The sequence below is a fragment of the Rattus rattus genome, chromosome 3 (assembly GCF_011064425.1).
Source record: "Rattus rattus isolate New Zealand chromosome 3, Rrattus_CSIRO_v1, whole genome shotgun sequence".
In the NCBI taxonomy this organism is placed as follows: Eukaryota; Metazoa; Chordata; class Mammalia; order Rodentia; family Muridae; genus Rattus; species Rattus rattus.
This window is the reverse complement of record NC_046156.1, coordinates 39994452-40007112: the sequence shown is the minus strand read 5'-3', so window position 1 is coordinate 40007112 and position 12661 is coordinate 39994452. Positions and strand designations below refer to the sequence as shown.

The following is a 12661-nucleotide window of genomic DNA, read 5'->3' as shown; positions in this document are numbered from 1 at the left end:
CATTGGAATATAAACTCTATAATACATCTCATGTTTATCCAAAAACAGTAAGATGCTTTTCATGAAAAGCGAAGTGAAAAATAAAAATACAATCAAGTTCATCTGATTTAACCAGATAAAATTTTGAAATAAATTCTAAGTAACTGAATCAAAAAAGATATCTAAACTTCAAACACAGACTTAAAAACTTGGAAGATCTTGGCATAGGAAGTATAAATCATAAGCTGAAAATCTGTTTAATCTTCCTCATAGTAAAACAAATCCAAATTAATTCTGTATTTGGACACTTTCTCACCCACTAGACTAGCAACATTTCCAACTTTTTCTTTTCCTGAAACAGGGTCTCTTGGTGGGACCCAGAGCTCACCTGATTTAACAGCCAGCTAGCAAGCCCTAGACAGCCTGCTCCTCCCTACCACACACTTGGGGCTACAGGCGCACACTACAAACTCTCTCCGTACTAGGAGACACTGGCATTCTTATTTCTGGATAGCAAAACCACCCCCACACAAAACACTTAGGAAAATCTAGTAAAACTGTATTTGTATTACACATCGATCCAACAATTTCATATTTAGGACCTATTCTAAAGAAATACTAGTTATTTTCATTCTGGCAAGAGTAAAAACAGTGCAAGTCCACAGAAGGCATGTTTTCTTATTACAGCCATGCAATGTTGTCCAGGAGGTATCACTTAGTAAAATGCCAAGATATAAGACATTATGCATTACACTTTCTACCTCCTGTAGAAAGGAAAATGAACAAATTTCTATTTGAATATAATGAATGAGTTGGATAAACCAATCAGTTAATGAAAATACACATACAGAGAATACAAAGCAGAGGGTTATCTAAGTTTCTTTGAATGAAGCTTGTTTCAGGTCATTTTTCCAAATGGAGAAAACAGTTAAAAATAATTTTTAAAACAGACTCCAAAAATGAAAACAAATCTATCATTATTTTGGTGGTAGAATATAGAAAGTAATTTCAATAAACTTTAAAATTCAATCATTACAGTGAAATATAAAATATGCTCTAAAGAAAAAACATGACTATAAAAAATCATATTAAATAATGTTAGTACAATATTAATATGGTTTTTAAAAACTAGTGTCTTTTTTAAAAGCTAGTGTTTCTTAAAGTGTTATGTGTGGTATACCAAGGTTAATATTAGCAAGCAAGACTTTTCAGGGACAAGAGATACAAACAAAATCACTGGAGAGATGGCCCAGTGTTTAAGAGCACTTGTTCTTATAGAGATGTCTCGGGTTTGATTTGCAGGACCCACATGTCAATTTTCAACTGTCCAGAACTCTAGTTCCAAGATGTACATGATACACAAACATACATGTAAGCAAAACACTCAAACACAAAATGAATCTGAAAAAGAAATCAAATAAGCAAATAGTATTAAAAACTCAAATAACCAAAACCAGTGTAACTTTAAGTATAAATGACAAATAAAATAATAAATGAGCTCATTAAGATATTCCTGTCAAAAAGTGCTAACTGTCCACTGAAAGGGTCCTGAAGCAGTCACAATCTTAAAGCAAGGATCTCCCTGGCACATCATTCTTGTGATTTCTAGGGAGCACTTTCTACATTTTGGGCACAAGGACTTTTGGAAAGTATGGCTGATTCATTTTAAAACAAAGATACTTCAACCACATATCAAAAATTACTGGTATTTGAAGCTCCACCTGCGCAAGATGTAATGTTTTAAAAAGTCATTACAATAGACTGCAAAATAAATGTTAAAATGCTTAATTTCCAAAGGGTAATAATAATAAAAAAGAAGGAACCCAACACTAACTACACTGGAGCTCATCATCAGAACTGTGATGAGGAGGTCTTATGAGACCCAAGGAAACACTGCCAGTCAGTGTTTGCTGGGAGAGAGGACCTTTTTTTTCCAGTGGTGCTGCCACCGAAAATTTCCCATGCACCAGTAAGTAACCTCCCACCAGGCAGGGGACTTCTTGAGAAGGAGGGTACAGCAAGAGAGAGGGAGGAATGAAAGCAGGAAGTAGGAATAAGAACAACTGCAACTCATTATGTACAGTCATAAAACTATCAGAGAATAAAACCTATCCTGCTTCAGTTTTAAAATCTTTATGTGGCTACAGTGTAAACAAGTAATTCATGAGCAAAGTTCTTACAGAACTTTTAATCTATGAAGAGGAAAATGTATTATTTTCATAATACCAGTAAGATTACACAATCATTGGTTATTAAATCAATGATAGGAGCATTCTATAATGAGTATGTCAAACTGACATCTCACCCTACTGATGAATGTCACAGTGAACTAGACATTCTGTGCCTCCTGAAATAATACAACAGAAATGACATAGCATATCAAGATATTCTTGCTAAAAAATAAACCTATTATCAAGTTTGATCCAGTGTCATCTAATTTATAAGTTCATAATTAATAAAGAAAATACGAGGAACATATGAAACAAGCTATAAGCTACAGAAGACTGAAGTGTAGAAAATGTACAAATGACTCAAGTTTCTCTAACAAAAAAATTACAAGGGGATATAGGAATAGACTGATAAAAAGGGCTCTAAGAGACACTGGTCAACATGTTGGCTTTTCTTTGTTCCTAAAAGGAAAACTACTCATTATACTAAGTTATTTTAAATTTTATTGTATAAAAAGATACTATCAATGTAATCAATATATAATCCTTAACTTTTGATGTATTTCAATGAAAAATGTAAAATAGTTCTAGATCAATTTAAAGTAGACAAAATATGGGTCTATTTCTGTGGCAAACTTCTAACACATTCTTAATAATGGAATGCACAGAGCAGTAATTCTCAACCTGTGATTCCTAATCCCTGTGTCAGAAGAGGTCATATATCCAATATCCTGCACATCAAATATATACATCATAATAACAAAAGTGCAGTTATGAAGTAGCAGTGAACATAATTTTTTAAAAAATCTGGGAAGCAGGTCTCTTTTTTATTTTTTTATTTTTATTAACTTGAGTATTTCTTATTTACATTTCAATGTTATTCCTTTCGGTTTCAGGCAAACATCCCTAATCCCTCCCCCCTCCCCTTCGTTATGGGTGTTCCCCTCCCCATCCTCCCCCCAACAATCACGGTAAACATAATTTTACGGTTGGGGAGCACAACAATGTGAGAAATTAAAGGGTCATGGCATTAGGAAGGTTGAGAACCACTACTCTAGAGAATAAAGTTAGTATTCTCACTTTTAAAGCAATGAAAAAGTCATTATCTGAGTTCTTCCTATAAATTTGTATTTTAGTATGATAATATCAGAAACTATTACTACTCAATTACTAGTCATAGGACTCTTGAACACATAATTAAAATATGAGATTCACCACATTCAAATCTGTTCCAGTTACCTAATGCTGCTTCCTGTGTAAATGTTTCAGTTGTTTCCTTTAAAAACCATGGACTCCCAAAATTTAAACAACAGCTGTAAAACTATTAGGATAACCAAAAGTTTGTCAGAATTTAAATCTGGGATACAATGTGTAACTTCCTGTGAACATTATTGTTTTACAGGGTTTATTAAGTGGCAGAAAGGATCAGAATCTAATATAAGGTGCCCTGAATGAGCTGATTATTACCTCCCTTACAATATCACTTACCCAGAAGTTGCCCATCCCCCCCTTCTTTTTTGGCTTTTTGAGACAGGGTTTCTCTGCCCTCCCTGCCCCAGTGCTGGGATTAAAGGTGTCAACAACATACCTGGCTCTTCTCCGCCCTTTTTAATTATCACCTCTCATTTGCTACAGAGAGCTAATACACATTTCTAGAATTCACAGAATTGCCCACAGTCTGCAACTGTTTGCTAGAGTGTGTTGTGATTCTGTTCTCTACATTTCCAGTTAACTGACTGGTAGTTGTACACAAAGACCTATCTGAGTTTTGGTGTATGGTGGTGAGGTGGGGGAGGGGGGGGGGCGGTAGGTTACTAAGTAGCAGGATTTTTTTTCTATTAAAATAAGGTGCATTTAACAAGTGTATGTTTATCACCAACAATATTCTGTTATATTTTGATTCATTTTGTTTGCTAGACTGAGAGAAAAAAACTGTTGACCAGTACTCTTATAGAAAAGGGGGGGGGGGGACACACTACTCAAACTATTAAACTTGGTGCTAAATGACATTTCTGCCAGTCACCACAGACTTGTCACTGCCTCAATGTGCTCTGCTCTGAGCTCTTCCCTGTCTCTCAACCCATCTACTGGAAAGAACAGCTCACTATTTCCGGGGAGCCCACTCAGATCAGATCCTGTCATTCAAAAGTAACCCTAGCATAGTTATAAGGCATTCATTTAAAACCTTGAGTCTGCCAGGAGGTATGATCCTTCTAAAGACTGGATCTTTGTTTGTCCAACAAATAGGAATGTGGTAAAATAAAATTAGTATTTATCTTTTTACTTACTACTAAATCGTTCATGAATTATAAACATATTATAGCCCAAGACATTTTCAGTCATTATGCATTAACTGAGTATCTACTATTTAATATGTACACTTAAGAATGGAGTAAAAAAAAAATCAACAAACTATTTAGAAGACTATGTTCAATATACTGGCATTCAACAGATACTATGTTATAAAACTTGAAATTTTTAGAAAAAAAAAAAACAAAACTCTAGAACAAAGTACATGCCCTGGCACTAAAAAAGATTTTAATCAAAATCTAAACAAAAAGGAAAATCAACAAAACCAACTTTTTAAAAGCACATTCCTTACTAAAAAAAAAAAAAAAAAAGTTACATTCAACTATTACCAAGAAAGATATGCATAGTATTATTTAATTACTCATTAAAACAAACCAACGATGAAAATTCAATAGTCATATAGTACAACAAATTGTGAGTTAGGGATTTATGTATTATTTTTAGAGCAGAATCCAAATTGGTTAAAAAAAAAAAAAAAAGGCAAGCTACTCTTAACAACAGTAATACTTCATCATCACTCCAGTTCTAAACAGATCTTGATTTTTAGTTAAGAAAAAAAAAAAAAAGCTACAGATCTGGCCATATTTACAAGTCTGCATCAAAAGTTTCTGTATTAAATAGCCACAAACAAAAAAGCATAAGACAGCATATTCAATAAAAAAGCAGGTCGAGACTTGGAGGTGCCACAGAAGCACCACTACGAGGGATGTATAACAGCTAAACCCTGTATCAGAAAAGGCTTTTGTCAATCTGATATGAACTAGAGAAGAGATCCAGGACAAAGGAACTTAAGCTGAGGAACTGCCTCCATCAGACTGACCCAGGAGCAAAGCTTGGGGCTTTCTCGTTGATGAAGGACAGTAAGGGCCCAGGTCACTGCAGACAGTGCTACCTCTGGGAAGGTGGTCCCATGATGTATAAGAAAGTTGACAGAGCAAGACTCCCGTATGGTCACTGCTTCTGTTCCTGCCTTTAGCTTCTGTTCTGACTTTCCTCCATGACAGACTAAGTTGTAAGCCAAATAAACCTTTCTTCCCCAAGATGTTTTTTCAGTCATGGTGACTATCACAGCAACAGAGAAGCAAGTAAAACTGTAAACCATGTGGCTGAAAAAGCATGCACCTTTAATCCTAGCACTTGTGGGGTAATGGGAGGAGCACGGCTGTGAGCTCTAGGTCAGTTTGGTCTACATAATGAGTCCTGAGACACTCAGAGCTACACAGTGAGAATAGGTCTCAAAAAATTAAATAATTTTTAAAAGTAAAAATATAAATTCGCATGAGGCAAAGACAGAAGAAAAAAGAATCAATGAAGAAGACAAAAAAGTTGACAGAAAACTTCATGAAGCTGAAGTGAAAACATTAATATGAATCAACAATCAAAAGATGAATATCAATGTAAGAAAGCAGAGTGCTCAAGTGACTTTGGATTCTTAACCATGAAAAGTACAAAGGACTGAGTGCAGTGGCACAAGGCAGGCAGGCCGAGATGTCAAGGTAGGCTTCATCTACACCAAGCTTCAGAATGGAAAAAGAACAGTAGATACTGTCTTGGAGAAAAAGGAAGGAAGGAAACGACAGAAAACAAAAACAACTCTCTCTACATAGCTTTAAACTTCCCCACAGGGAAGACAAACCCAAGACCTACAGAGCTTCACTCTAAAATGGCATTCCTTCTTTAACTGATGGTTTGTAGAACTTAAAATCCTGAGTAAGGAAGACAGACTACTCACCCTAAATGGAAGAACAAGGTAAAACTGGCTAACTCTTGCTGCTTCCATTCAACTTAATACTTACTATCAGTCACAGACAAGAAAATAAATGGCAACCAAACAGCTGGCCATCAATGGGAAATGTGAAAATTTTGTTAGAATCTAAAACAAACATTATCAGATTTACAAACTGACTTTGGCAAAAGTACAGAAATTCAATATACAAACATCATATTTCTAAACTCTTGCCCCAAACAATCAAAGTTGAACTCTTAAAGATACTTTAACTACAGAAGCTGTGGATACTGAGGGACGCAGTCAACATGTTAAACAAAAATATATAAAACTTTACAGTGAGATCTTAAAGACCAATGCCCCGAAATTTAAAAATCTAAGAGAATGAAGAAATAACTTTATTTTGTCATTGATAGGAAGTTTCAATATTATGTTGTCAGTGTTTCTCAAATTGCTTCACAAATTCAAGCCAAATACAGTAAAAGTCCAGTTTGCTCTCTGTGACTCAGAAGAGCCTAAACAACTTTAAAAAAACAAAGTTGGTAGAGCAAGGCAACTTGATTTCAAGAGTTAGTATGTTAAAAAAAAAAAAAAAGTTAGTACGTAACTAATCCTTTAAACAGTACACTTTTGATATCTAGACAATAAAGTGGGTCCACAGGAAAGAGTATAGACATAGAATCATACATAGGCAAGTTTTTTAAGGCAACTTAATTTTGACAAAGCTACAAGACTAGTGAAAACATTCTTTTTAGCAAACATTGCTAGAAAAACTGATGTCCACATCTAACATAAAAATTTTCAATCCATGGTCTGCAGCTTTTTAAAAGGGTTAACTCAACCTCTGCTTTGTGGGACATTTTCTCTCTTCTTTCTGCTTCTCATATACTGTAGTCTTTCTCTATATTTCTTTCACTATCTTTCCTTCTATTTCCTTCTAGGTTTTTGGGTGTGTGTGCACGTGTGTAACAAAATGGAAAGGTCCTGAAAAACTTTAATCCCTATGTATTAAACTGGAATGAAAACTCTTAGAAAACAAGTCATTTTACTTTAGATTAGGAAAGGCTTAAATTAGGACAAACTAAACCATTCATAAAAGAAGTTAACTAAAATGGAGTTGACCAGTGTAGCTGCTGCTCTTCCCAGGTACTGTATAGAGAACAGAAGGTAATGGAAAATTTGTGCAAGCTACTGATTTAAAAAGGACATGTCCAGAATGAAGCCTGACAAAATCCAAAAGTAAAACAGTATCTTAGAAACATGGACAAAATAAACAAGCTAGGTGTGGTAGCTATTCTTGGTTGGCAACTTAACTAAACATGGAATTAACCAAAACCCAAGCTGCTGCATGTACCTACCTGTAAGGATTTGTCTTGACCAATTCATTGGAGGTAGGAAGGCCTACCCTACATTTCCGTCTTTGAAGTCAGAAGACCTAACTTCCGGTGGCAGCCTATATGAAGGCCATGAAAAGCAGCTTTTGCTTTTTGGCCTGCTTGCCTCCATCCTCAAGGGCAAGTTCATGTGTCTTGAGGAGGCACTCCTTCACTACAGAGCCTACTCCACAAGGACTCTGACGTGTGCACACTAGAGCTGGCACAGGAGTCTCTCAGACTGAACTACCAGTGAATTCCTGGACTTTTGGTCAGGAGACAACCATTGTTAGACTAACTGAACCACAGCTGTGATCATTTGAATGAAAATGGCCTCAAAGACTCAAAGGGAATGCCAGTATTTGAAAGGAGGGTGTACCTTGCTGGAGGAAAAGTTATCACTAGTGATGGGCTTCAGGATTTCAAATATTCAAGCCAGGTCTCCCGTGTCTCTCCGTCTCTGTCTGCATCTCTCTGTCTCTGTTTTCTGTGTTTCTCTGCCTCCCCCACTTCCTCCCTCCCTCCCTCTCTGCCGCCTGCCAATCCAGATGTACAACTCTTGGCTTCTCCAGCGCTGTCTCCTTGCATGCCACCATGCTTCCTGCCGTGACAATAATGGACTAACCCTTTGAATCTTTAAGCCAGCCCCAATTAAAGGTTTTCTTTTATAAGAGCTGCCTCCATCACAGTGTATCTTAACAGTAATAGAAATCCTAGGACAACAGCCTATAAGCTACTCTAGTAATAAAGTTGCATATATACATATACATATATATATACATACATACACACATATATGTATATACATACGTGTGTGTGTGTGTGTGTGTGTGTGTGTGTGTGTATGGGGGTGGGCACTGATTCATTCTATAAATTCTTCCTCTAAAGAACCCTGACTATACTATACCAGTAATGGTGGTATAAGCCTTTAATGCCAACACTGGGGAAGCAGAGGCAGGCAGGCTTCTAGCTGAGACTAGCCTGGTCTATACAGTGAAACCCTGTCTCAGAAAACAAAAGAGAACAACAGCTGGCAAAAGGCACACTGAAAATGCTCGTAACAGATACCACACAGAAATACAAATTAAAACCACAATTAAATTATCACTTCACACCCACTAAACACTAAAAAGCACTGAGAAGTCTCTGGAGGAACTGAAATTTTCATATCCTGGTGGTGGCAAGATGGTGCAACCACTGTGGAAAAGAGGCTCAATTAAACATATGCCTAACATATGATTCAGCCATTCTTAACAATGGGCCCCAAGAGAAATAAAAGCATATGTCTGCACAAATAACATGCAAAAATGCTCACAGCAACTTCATAATACCCCTAAACACAAATGCCCACTACAGGTTTCTAATTACCTATAGCATGATGATCCTAAGCAAAGAGTGGGGAAGAGAACATCAACACACGTGTAAACAGCTTGAACTTCTGCTGAGTGTAAGCCAACAGAGGACCTCCCTGAGCCCCTTTATTTACAATTCTAACAATCCAAGTAAATCTATAGTGAGGCAGCCCCTTGCTTCTGGGGGAAGGAAGGCAAAGGGGACGCAGAGGGGCAGGAGGGCGTTCCTGAGAGTAACAGGTTCTACCTCAACTGCAGCAGGGGCCTTACATGTGCGTGCACAGACAAAGCAGACTTTAAATACAGGCAATTTATGTCAGATAAAAATTTGAAAAGGTCAGAACACAATGCATTTGTACAAAAAATAAGACATGCATGGTAAGGTACAAATCAGTAATTTTTAAAAATGTGAAAAACTTAAAAAAGATAGAAAATTAATTTTAACTTTGCAGACTTATATTAAACAACTTTTTAGAATGGGTAGTGAATATTCTTATACAATTTTCTAGTAAGAGACCACAGAGCTACTAGTTAACTCATTATTGTAACTTATCTTCTAGTAATAGACCACATAGTTATTAGTTAACTCATTTTGACAAAGTACCTTGTATCATTTATTCTTTTATATAATTCACAAAAGAAATCTATTTGGATAATAACTGCAATATCAATACATTTTGTACTCTTGATCTATTCCTGACTTCAAAGCTCTTAACTATCTCAACTTGAAAAATATGACTGTCAATAAAACTAAATGTTCTACACGATATGAACTCAAAAATAAATATTAAAGCATGGGCGTCTAGATCACTATCAAACAGAAAACACAGTAACACCTCCTAACCTATGCTGGATTAAACAATCATGAACACAATTTTCTAAGATCCAATAAACACTGAAGGTCAATCTCATTAAGCCAGGCACACTTACAGTTCTAAGGGTATTTATATTTGTGGGGTTTTATATTTACACTTATTAAGGTTGAGGGACAGGAAAAATCCTATCTCAGGCTTGGGCATAGTTAAAAGACAAAGAATATGTCCTAACAAGGCAGAAAGGCTTGCAACCAAGTATCTGTAATGCACTAAGACATTAAAAGGTCTATGCCTTCAAGGAAGCACCAGATGGTAGGGATGGAGTCAATTGTAAAGGCTGAGCAGTTTTTCTACCCAAGAAGCGAGTGAAAACCTACTCCACACAAGAAAGCTCTTCAGCAACTCAAGCTGGAAAGTACTTAAAGCAACCTTGTTCTTCTTTGAGGTCAGGATACCTTATTTCCAATGTGATTCATTCCTAACACACACATTTCACTTTAATCAAAGAGTCAAACTGTCTTACACTAACAAAGTTAACACTACTAAAGAGGTTAAAAAAATCAGCTTATTATCAAGTAATTAACATACCACAGTCATTAACACCATCCAACTGGACCATTGTTTATAGGTTCTAACTTCACAGACTAAAGGAATACTCAATGCGTGGGTGTTGTCATGGACAACTGAACTTCCCCACTCTTACCACGCTCCTACAGCCAACATTCCTAGATACCACTTTACTTTCAAGCAATCTCCTACCTTCACACCAACAGCAACCTCAGTGACAATTCTGTAAAGGAAAAAATAAAAATGTCAACCTCTTAGTCTTCTAATGATCACTGCTTAACTTTAAAACTTTTATGACCTTTGATAAATTCTCCAGACCCTGGTAATACATTTAGAAACAAATACTCGAATGCCCAGTGGTACTTTTTAAAACTATTATTTACCTAATTATTTTATAGAAATAACTTTGAAACATGAGATGTTTCAGCCAGTTTATTATCATTTTTAAGAACCTTTTACAGCAAGATGAAAACCTAGAAACACTATGTTATTCCCACAGTGCTTGTATACTGACATCAGCAACATAGCTCAAGTTCTTTGGTAACCTAAACAGAATCTGGGGATTGGAAAATCGTCTGGAAAATTCAAAACATGTCTGAATCTACATTTCATATGGTAAATAATATTGCCATTAAGGTAATTTGTGGCAATGACTTTTTTAAAGCCTGTTACCTTTTTATTCTCTCTTTAAAAACATCAGATAACTAACTCTAGAATGATAACCTACTGATTTTTACTTTTAGACTCTTCAAATTCAGACACTCGTTTTAATAAATGTTCTCGTTAACTCAATCTCTCTTAGTGCCCCTTCCCCTCAATGGGCCGTGAACTGTGCTCCCTTCTCTGAACAATGAGTTGAACTGGGTCGTTAGAGATGTGGAGTTAACAGGGCGCGACATTGGTCCTCTTTTTTTCTCACAGCTCTCAGCTCACTCAGCATCCTATCTTCACGCCCAGTCTCTCAAAGGATGCAACACGACTGTAATCCATGTTCCATGTTTGCTTTTGGGTTTTTGTTTTTATTAATTTTTTTTCTCCAGAAACTAATCAAAGTAGGGGGCGGGGGGAAGACAACCCTGTGAGGATTATCTGTTGTCTCTGCCTAGCATGGCTTGGTGGCCTTTGCCCATGTGACTGATGCGAACTCAAACACTTTCATGGGGTTTTGTTTTGCTTACGGTTTAATTTCTGGGCCCTTTGGGCCAAGCCTTGAATTTTTTTGTTGTTGTAAAGGCATTTCGATGGCCTCCCGCCCCCGCTCCCAGACTCTGATGAAAACAAAGGAGTGTGACATGTGCCCTCCTCCCTCCCGCCGCCACGCGCCCTCCCCTTCCCCGCAGCTCCCACTCGGCGCTCCCGCCGCGGTGTTTCGGGCGAGGCCGGGGATGGCCGGCCTCGGGCTTCGCGCCCCGCACAGGCCTCCGCGGCTTGGCCCGCTCGAGCCCGTGCCGCCGCCGCCACCTCAGGGTTCGGGTCTCCCCGCGGCGTCGACATGGCTCCCGAGGGGGCAGGGCCGCACCGGGCTTCCCACCCCATCCCCCGCCGTCAGGCCGCACCGAATCCCCACAGAAGCCCCGAGGCCTCCCCGGCCTCCCAGCCCCGGCTGCGGTTCGCGCCGGTAGCCGGAACGGCTGAGGGAAGCCCGGGGAGGGGTGTGTGTGATGGGGCGGGGGTTGGGTAACGGCGGCGCGGCCTGGGAGGGGCCGCCGGAGCCCCGCTCCCCGACCCGACCCCGACCCGGGCCGCAGCCCCACCGGCCTCCTCTCCCTCCCTTATCTCCTCACGGGCTCCGGTACCTACCCGTCCATTGCCGAACCGGACAAAGCTTCGCTCCCAAGAACCGAGCCACGCAGCCAGCGAGCCACACAAGCGGCGAGAAAATGGCGGCCAGGGCCCGACGGAAATTGCCGAAGGTGCCGGAGCGCACGGGGCAGCGCGCGGCGGCGGAAAGAGCCGAGCGCGCGGGCGCCGGGCGGCGGGAGACGAGCGGCGGGGCACAGGGACCGGGGGAGTGGGCGCCTCCGCCGTTGGCTGCCTCCGCCTGCCCGCGCGCGTGCTCCCGCCCTCTGAGACGTGCCTGCTGCAGTGGCTGGCCGGGCGTCCTGGGTTCCCTTCTGTGGGCGGTATGAGTGGGACAGCCTGCAGCCTGCAACCTGCAACCGCGTATGCCTCAGGCTGGCCCGGACTGCAACACTGCTCTCAGGCAGCTTCCACTTTTCCCTCCAACCTCAAAGCTGCATTACCTCCACCCACAAAGGCCAATCCCAGGCCCAGCCCGATGACCCTTCATGGTCTCAGCCCCAGAGAAAAGACTCTATAGCAGCATCCTAGACCTTATCCACAAACTGTCCATCCTCAAAGAGCTTACCCC

The 12661-nt window shown here is 39.4% G+C and overlaps 1 protein-coding gene across 4 annotated transcripts in view; it reads right to left on the bottom strand.

Moving 5' to 3' along the window:
* The window catches only part of Ptbp2 (polypyrimidine tract binding protein 2), a 61787-nt gene extending 49570 nt beyond the window's left edge, over window positions 1–12217 (bottom strand). For 3 of the 4 annotated variants that reach the window (XM_032897410.1, XM_032897411.1, XM_032897413.1), the window contains exons 1-2: window positions 12091–12216; window positions 10483–10513 (exon numbers count right to left, since the gene is read on the bottom strand). In XM_032897410.1, coding sequence (XP_032753301.1) covers window positions 10483–10513; window positions 12091–12098 — 39 coding nt within the window. In that variant the 5' untranslated portion in view covers window positions 12099–12216. Of the gene's footprint in view, window positions 1–10482; window positions 10514–12090 lie in introns of all 4 variants that reach the window. The other variant, XM_032897409.1, reaches the window with a different exon arrangement.
* Between the last annotated feature and the right edge of the window lie 444 nt (window positions 12218–12661).